Here is a 9206-nt window from a genome sequence, read left to right as displayed (position 1 = left end):
CTTATTGAAATATCTGGTTACAAAATCTTTTGTGTTTTTCTGCCTTCCACCTTATTTTGAAAGAGAACAAAAGCTCTTTCATATAAGTAAATGTTGAAAATAGGTGGAACATTTGTGCATTGTTTACCCATGTATCACCTTAGTTATGGATGATTGTACCCAATAAGCTATTAAATGTACCAGCTACCTTGGGGCATGTGGCTATTACAAAAATAAAACCATCTTTGTTTGCAAGTTTATTGCACTTTTAGCAGGCACTAGCTAGGCAGGTTTACAGTCTTTTTATTGATTTGGGTGAAGAGAAATTTCAATCTGTGGCACTATTAATTTTAAGGTAGCAATTAGTTTAAATTTTTGATTGAAATATTACCCTATATTAAATGTTAAATCCTCTAATCATTGATTTAAGGTGCACTTTGTAATCAATAATCTCTCTGTTTGTCACCTGCATGCCTTTTAAAAGTTAGGACTTGATATATATGTGTACATTTTTACAACTGAATTATTATTCACAAATTTTTCTTTTCAGCAAGATGAAAATTAGTGAACATGGTGAAGATTTTGACATTTAACAGAAGAGCTCACCATGTCCATATTTCTGCATCTGTGTCTGTATTAGAGTTTTGATTGGTCCATCTTACCAAAAATGCCACAGATTCGAACTCTGTGCAGAATTCGGCCATCAGCTGAATACTACCCAGAATTTGAGGCCAGTAGGAATACATTATATCTCAGGGTTCCAGAGGTTCTGAGAGAAAACTGGACAGAAGGAGTCAGAGGAAAAGCCAACGTCAGCCATGAATTCCACTTTGATTATATTTTCAAGAACACTGCTACACAGGAGGAAGTGTTTGATGTGGCAGCTAAGGAAATCATTTCAGGTAAGTGGTTGTTATTCCAAACTCCATCAAGTACCGTAGACCCCCCTTTCCAATTTTGATTAACTACAACAATAATTTTGTGGGTTTATTTCTGACTTTTGTTACCTACATCTTCTCTTTATTAAATTCAAGAAAGACAGTCTTTGTAGAAGTATTTTTTTTAGATTGAGAGTTAACTTGTTCTAATTTAATTAATTGAAGAAAAATGTGACATACCTTGAGATTAGAAGTTTCTTGGCACTTTTATAGAACATCTGAATATCTAGCATTATAAGAAAGAGTCAGTCATTATCATTTTTGCAAATATTTTCAGGTTTTCTGAGTGGGTATAATGGCACCATCTTTGCCTATGGTCAGACAGGAACAGGAAAGACGTTCACTGTGGAGGGTAGTCCTAAACAATACAAGTTACGAGGACTGGAACCCAGGTTAGAGGGTCTGCTTTTATATTCATGTACTGTTGTACATTATTTAGTTCATCATGACGAAGTCTCCTTTGTCAGTGTTGGTGTTCCTGTTGAAGTGTTAGAAGCAAGTCTCAATCCTAAGAAAATAGTTTGGAATGCTTGATATGACCATCATTTTCTTTGATAAGAGATCATGTTTAAGTTTTTGGAACAGTTTCAATCTTTAGAAACTGCAACTCCTACGGCAGTAAGCTGGACCAAACTTGAATGGATGATGCACACTAACATATTGTATAGGTGCTAGATCTGACTACATCTATTGAAGTAGGTTTACTCCAAAGTAACTTCAATTCCTGAAGTGACCGAACATGCATGGACGATGCATCTACGGATGCTTATTACAGACTTATTAATTTCCTCTTGTAAGTAGACAAGACACAGTTTGGGCAAAACCATGATTTATTATGTAATGTTACAATGGTAAACATAAGTCAATGAAGTAATCATATTTCTGATGCTGGAGCCTGGATCTGACCGACATTTTCCAGATAAATGGAATGGGTAAAATTTTCAGAGCTGTTCATTCCCAAGTATCTATAAGACATAATAATGGTGACTGAACTTGCATTGATCATTCATGTTATTAGGTCCTGGAATGTACACAAGCTGGATCAGACTCATTTACAGAGTTATTGAACAGTTTAAGTTTTTTGAAGCATATTCAAGTGTCAATTAGATTCGACCTTGACCAAACCTGAAAAGTTGTTGTATCAAGGTATGCACATGAATAGAACTGTTTGCTGTGATACTTTGCCTAGCTTAAAATAAGCATTCATTGAATTGAAATTTGTAATCTTTGATTTATAATTCGATGATATTTTCTTTTCTGTTTTTAGGTCTATCTCCCTGATCTACAAAGAGCTAGAGAAGAGAACAGAAGAAGATATAAGTGTTCACATTTCATACCTGGAAATCTACCAGGAAACAGGATATGACCTTTTGAACCCAGGGGCCAGAACTCAGTCTGCGGTGACTCCATTCCCTAGGGTAACTATTCTCTTATATTTCACAGAGTAAAAATAATAGCACTGTTCCTTCTGTTGTACGTTCTTAACCCTTCTTTATTAGCTCATCTGAGTTGAAAAGCTCAAATGAGGTTTTCTTATTACATTTTTCCCATCATCCATCTGGTTGTCTAGCTGTTTACATATTTTTCACATTTTTGACTTGATCTCAAGAACCATTTGGCCAATTTCATCCAAACTTGCCAAAAGAATGAAGAGTAAAAGGGATTCATGAAGGGCCACACCCTCTTTCAAGGGACATAATTAAGAGAAATGATGGAGAATATTTGGTGGTATCTTTTAAAAATCTTCTTCTCAAGAACCACTGGGTCAAAAAAGTTGAAAATTATGTGAAATAAATTTACGTAGTGTAGATCTACAGAACAAAGTTCACATGGGGCTTATTTTTGCCCTGTGAATTTCTGAAAAATTAAAATTGCTCACTTGTAGCTGTAGAGATATGAAATTTCACTTGACTGAAAAATGACTATTAAAAGGACAAAATTTTCTTTTTAGTCCATAAATTATGATGTCATGAATTGCATCAAACTCAGCACTCCTCTAATCCTGAGAATTTCTTTAAAAATTGTCAAATAATATAAAAATCATCTTTTCAAGAACAGCAAACCCATGGCTATTAGACATATTAATTTTGAAACATCCTCTAGTAGAGTAGATTCAATTGTGCTCAAATTATTTCCCTTTTTAGCTCACCTGAGCCGAAGGCTCAAGTGAGCTTTTCTGATCAAAATTGGTCCGTCGTCTGTCGTTGTCGTTGTTGTTGTCATTGTTGGCGTCGTTGTCGTTGTCGTAAACTTTTCACATTTTCATCTTCTTCTCAAGAACCACTGGGCCAATTTCAACCAAACTTGGCACAAAGTATCCCTGGGTGAAGGGGATTCTTGTTCAAACTTCCAAGATTTATGAATTAGTGAAAAATTAATAGCATTTTAAAAAAATCTTCTTATAAAGAACCACTGGGCCAGGAAAGCTGAAAATCATGTGGAATCATCCTCAGGTAGTGTAGATTCAAGTTTGTTCAAATCATGACCCCCGGGGCTAGGGTGGGGCCAAAATGGCCGACCAAAGTTTTACATAGGAATATATAGGAAAAATCTTTAAAAATCTTCTTCTTAAGAACCACTGGGCCAGGAAAGATGAAACTCATGTGGAATCATCCTGGGGTAGTGTAGATTCAAGTTTGTTCAAATCATGACCCCCGGGGCTAGGGTTACATAGGAATATATAGGAAAAATCTTTAAAAATCTTCTTCTTAAGAACCACTGGGCCAGGAAAGATGAAACTCATGTGGAATCATCCTCAGGTAGTGTAGATTCAAGTTTGTTCAAATCTTGACCCCCGGGGCTAGGGTGGGGCCAAAATGGCCGACTTAAGTTTTACATAGGAATATATAGGAAAAATATTTTAAAAATCTTTTTCTCAAGAACCACTGGAATTGGAAAGATGAAACTCATATGGAATCATTCTCAGTTAGTGTAGATTCAAGTTTGTTCAAATCATGACCCCCGGGGCAAGGGTGGGGCCAAAATGGCCCACCCAAGTTTTACATAGGAATATATAGGAAAAATCTTCAAAAATCTTCTTCTCAAGAACCAGTGAGACAGGAAAGATGAGACTCGTGTGAAATCATCCTCAGGTAGTGTAGATTCAAGTTTGTTTAAATCATGACCCCCGGGGCTAGGATGGGGCCAAAATGGCTGACCAAATTTTTACATAGGAATATATAGGAAAAACTTTAAAAATCTTCTTCTCAAGAACCTTTGGGCCAGGAAAGATGAAACTAATGTGGAATCATCCTCAGTTAGTGAAGATTCAAGTTTGTTCAAATCATGACCTCTGGGGCTAGTTTTGGGCCGAAAATGGCTGACCAAAGTTGTACATAAGGATATATAGGGAAACCTTTTAAAATCTTCTTTTCAAGTACTTCAAAGCCATGATTAGTGATATTTTTCTATTTTTATGGAATCATCTTCAGGTAGTGTAGATTGTACATTGTTCAAATCATGACACCCAGGAGGGTTAAAATTCAAGCCACCCCCCCTTCCCCCAGTAAACTTTCAGTTTTGATCTGATATGTGCTTTTTCCTAGTAGATGTGCTCAGGTGAGTGATATGGCCCTTGGGCCTCTTGTTATATTTAATTTTTCAATGCTAAACTGATTTTGCTTTTTCCTATCCACTACTTAGGTGAGCGATGTTGCTCATAGGCCTCTTGTTTGAAATTTAGTTTAAACTATAGTAGAGAGTTAGACCATTGTGTCTCTTTGTTAGTTCATTCTATAATATAAATCTTTTCTATGTACCATGATGTACATGTTTAATTTAACATACAGTGACTGTAGTTCAACTGTACTTGACTTTAGAGTCAACCCTTGATATCTCAAATTCAGCTAAAAAAAATGAATCATCTGAGGTTTTTCAAGTCATAGAAGTTTAAATTAATACAGAAAAAGTGCTTTAGACCTTCAACTCTATCCATGGTATTCAAGATACCAATGTTAAAATTCCCATAGTCTGACTGTATTTATGATGTGGTGTTTTATTTACAGGTGTCTGTGATGGAGGGTAACCAGGGTGTGTGGATGGTGAAGAACCTCTCCGTTCACTACGCCGCCACGGAGGAGGTGGCCCAGAACCTCCTACTCCAGGGTCAGGCCAACCGCCGCGTGGCAGCCACCACCGTCCACGACAGGTCGTCAAGGTCACACGCCGTCTTCACCATTCAGCTGAGTGCAAAAAGGTCGGACTCGGATGTGGTAGTCAAGTAAGTATAACTAGCTTCGTATTTCTAAATGTATGTCTTTAGTGTTATAACTTTGTGTCCCAGACTACTATTATATAGCATTGTGGAAAGCTTAGTCTTACAGATTATTAGTGAGGAAATGAAAACACTGATGTGAATTCCCCTTCTTGCATTTACCGTAAAATCACATATTTTCTAGGGGTCAAATTTTCATGGTTTGAGGAAAATATATTTAGTTCATGGGGATTTGATTTTGTGGTTGAAGAAATGTTAAGTAGTAATATATGTGTAAAACTGCATTTCGTGGTGGACATAAATTTGTGGGTCTCTTCATACCTCAAAAACCACAAAAATTAAACCCCTATGAAAATTAGTGATTTCACAGTATTGTTTAAAGTTCATAAATCCTCGGCTCACTGATATGAAATGTTGATTTAATTTTTATTATTTCGAAAGAAAAACTTGATAAGTAATAATTACAATAAGTTAAATCATGTTGTGGGAAAAATTACATGTCAACATGACTAATTTATAAAGGAATAATAAACATTTTTGTCATTAAAGAGTTATCTCTCTTTTCAGAATGTCAATGAACCTTAACTGAACTGTTTTTAACTTCTAAACAGAGTTTATACAAGATTTATCCAAATTACAAAACAAAGTATATTTGCTTAATATATTATTGTAAATAATTATGACAATTATAATATGTACTTATAACTTTGATACACTTGAAATTGATTTGCACAAAGAGTTCAAGAATTCATCTAAAAAAAAAAAAAAATCTTCAAATATTGCAAATATTAATAAATGCTTTGGATGGCAAGTGACAGGAGTAAATAAATTGTTATACAATGTATGAGTTAGAATTTTAGATTTTAACCTCCCACCCCCCTTTCACTCCTTGCTCCTTCTCTTCCAACTTTAAAATAACATGCAGCAAAACAGTATTTAAAAATAATTCACAATAACTGGCTGGGTATTTTTTCCAGTTATAATTAATATGCACCACTTTAGTCAGTAATCTAACCAGGAACTTGGAGGATGACCAACTGATATTTGATTGATTATTAAAATCAATCAATAGTTAATAAATCGGTATGTGATAAAAATTTAGAGAATATGATGCACAGTTTTATAGCTGTTCATTCAGTCTGTACCCTCTTAAGACTTAACCCTCAGAGGGCGTTTTTCTGCCTTGGGATATATAAACTTAAAGTATATTAATGGTTTCCCACATTTGAAGACAAATATTTCTTTGGTGTTGCCTTTTAACTAAATCTTTAGTCATAGGATTAGAGCCATTAACTCGTTATAGTATCAACCAGTGTTGGTACAAACGATGACGTCTTTGTGTTTTGTGTGATCTAGTTAAAGCTCTCTGTCAATATATGTACTCCGAACCTTTCATCACAAAACTATTACAAACCAATGCTTATAAACCACTAGCAAAATATTATTCCTATTAAAATAAATAACTTGTCCCGATACTGAAACAAGACAATTTTTTGTTACCTTTTTTGAAACATTAAACTGAAATGGTTGGTATTTTTTCTAAAGATTGGCTTGGCCGTTAATGCTCTATTGTTAGGTTTTAAAATCTTTGGAGAATTATTGTCAGAGTCAGGCAGTCAAGTGTGTAGCCTATCTCAATCTGATAGGATCGGGAGATGGTCCTAAGATATCACTGGGCTGCATTTACAGGTTGAAACATTTTCCCAAGGACTTGTACAATCTCCATATTGAGTGTAAGTTTCTTCAAACAAAATTCCACGGGATTTATATGAAGTCACTATTTTTTAAAATTGATTGTACTACTTTGCTTTGATTTATCATGCATGTTAACATAATTTTCTAATAAATCTGCATGTTTATTGAAAAATATTGGAAATCAAATTTGTCCAAGTGGTTGTGGTTTTGTAAGACACTGAATGCATGTGGACGCAGGAGGGTTTTCCATTGAAAAACATGCATTGGTGTTTGAGCTATTTTTATTGTTTTTTAAACAAACTGCAATATCTTTTTAGGCATAATGGTACTTAAAATGTATTTTTTTCTACTAAAATTTAAATCAATCTTTTAAATCGATAGTTCACTTTTATTTTATTGCCCTTGAGTCATGCTGTTTTTACTGATTTTTTGTTTCATTAAGACTTTTTATCAAACTCTGTACAATCATTTTAATGAGAATCTGCCAAATACTAAAGGAATGAATTGACATTTATTAAAAGAAATGCCTCAGCAAACGTTCATATCCATAGTGTGCGAGCTCTCAGGGATGGTTTATAATCCCTGTGCTTGTTCGTTGCTCATTTTCCGTTTTGATTTTTGTCAAGTTGTGTCATAGCAATACTTGATTTGCCTCAGACTTGCACTTTTATATCGATAATTTATTCTTTCCATTCTGCAAGTTGAAGTTAACATAATTTTTAGGATGTGCCGTAGATACTAGCGCATTTTCACTGAGGAATGGTTTATTGATTAGATCAAAGAGGGTATGGTTACCTGAAATTTTCTTGCTTAAAATTATTGATCAAATTTTACTGGTGATGAACTTTTCATTTTGCAACTTAGCAATGGTTAGAGATTAGGGAGACACCAGGTAATATTTACCTGGATTAATGATAATGGTCATAAAAGCTGGGGTTTGTTTCATCTCTGTACCAGTCTTATACACAAGACATAAATTAGTAATATACCAGCTATTACTGTACAAACTTGAGTTCTTGGTTTAAGATAGATTTAGGATAATGAAAAGTGTTATCTTTTCCAAGTGTCCTTTGTTACTGACCATTAAGAAATTATTATAGAACTTTGGAAGAGGTTCAAGAGGTGGAGAATTTCAAGACATACACTTTTTCCTGATTTCTGAGGAAGGTGTCAGTGTCACCAAGGAAAAGTTTATAAATCTGACTTTATCCCACATTGTTCTATAGGTCTAAGCTACACCTGGTGGATTTAGCAGGATCAGAGAGAGTGTCTAAGACAGGTGTACAGGGAAGCTTACTGAACGAAGCCAAGTGTATCAATTTGTCCCTCCATTACCTGGAGTCAGTCATCATCGCTCTACAAGGAGAGTCCACAAACAATAATAAAAGGGGGAGAATTAGCAGTGCTGGTCAACAGAGAGGGTAAAAATATCTATGTATTAATTAATAGATATGTATATGTAACTTTTTGCCCCATAAATTTTTTTTGGTCTGCATGCATTCAACAAATGATTGCCTCATTTTTAATTAACTCAAAGGCTTTTTTGGCCCATTTTTATGTGCTTATTTTGTAAACACCTTTAATTTCCTTTTTTCTCAAAGTTAGCCAAAGTTTTGAAATGTACTATGCTGATTTATGAAAAAAAAAATTTTGAAATATTTGTACTGCAAATCTGAGATTTTACTTATATAGGCGCTCCAAGACCAGAGATAACGGCAGACCCAGTACAGCTGAGGGATTATCAAGAGGTCCTCGTCATGTCCCCTACAGGAACTCCCTCCTTACCATGGTCCTCAGGGACAGTCTGGGTAAGTGTATTCTTAAATAATGGTCTTCCAGGACAGCCTAGTAAATACTTCCTTATTATGGTCCTCAGGGATAGTCTGGGTAAATACATCCTCACTATGGTCCTCAACAAAAGACTGGGTAAATATATACTAAATACACCCTAACTGTGGTCCTCAGGGACACACTGTATAAATACATCCTAACATAATGGACCTCAGGGATAGTCTGGGTAAATACATCCTTTCTGTGGTCCTCAACGATAGACTGGGTAAAAATATATCCTTACTACGGTCCTCAGGGACAGTCTAGGTAAATAATCGAGGTAATCTAGGTAAAAAAAAAAAAGGTCCTCAGCCACAGGTGAATACTAAATACAGCCTTACTGTGGTCCTCATGCAGGGACAGTCTACATAAATACATATTTGCTATGGTCCTCAAGGACATTCTGGGTAAATGAATCCTTATTGTGGTCCATAGATTGTACAGATTTGCAATGTGCTCTGTTATAAAGTTTTTGTTGTTTTTTTATAGGTGGGAATTGTATGACTTGTATGATCGCTACAATCTCACTGGAATATCGTAACCTTGGGGAG

At 35.1% G+C, this 9206-nt stretch overlaps 1 protein-coding gene across 1 annotated transcript; it reads left to right on the top strand.

Annotated features, from left to right (window-relative positions):
* Positions 1-569: 569 nt before the first annotated feature.
* LOC134269009 (kinesin-like protein KIF6) lies at positions 570-9201 on the top strand (the record flags this gene model as incomplete). The annotated part of the gene is made up of 7 exons (XM_062751265.1): positions 570-881; positions 1195-1309; positions 2185-2335; positions 4922-5136; positions 8052-8246; positions 8518-8633; positions 9145-9201. Coding segments are annotated over exons 1-7 (1084 nt in total), but the record flags the coding sequence as incomplete, so codon positions are not given.
* Positions 9202-9206: the final 5 nt, after the last annotated feature.

Source organism: Saccostrea cucullata, unplaced genomic scaffold, assembly GCF_032062105.1.
Source record: "Saccostrea cucullata isolate Sc308-1 unplaced genomic scaffold, CSIRO_AGI_Scuc_v1 ctg740, whole genome shotgun sequence".
Taxonomy (NCBI): domain Eukaryota; kingdom Metazoa; phylum Mollusca; class Bivalvia; order Ostreida; family Ostreidae; genus Saccostrea; species Saccostrea cuccullata.
This window is presented reverse-complemented; position numbering and strand designations above follow the sequence as displayed.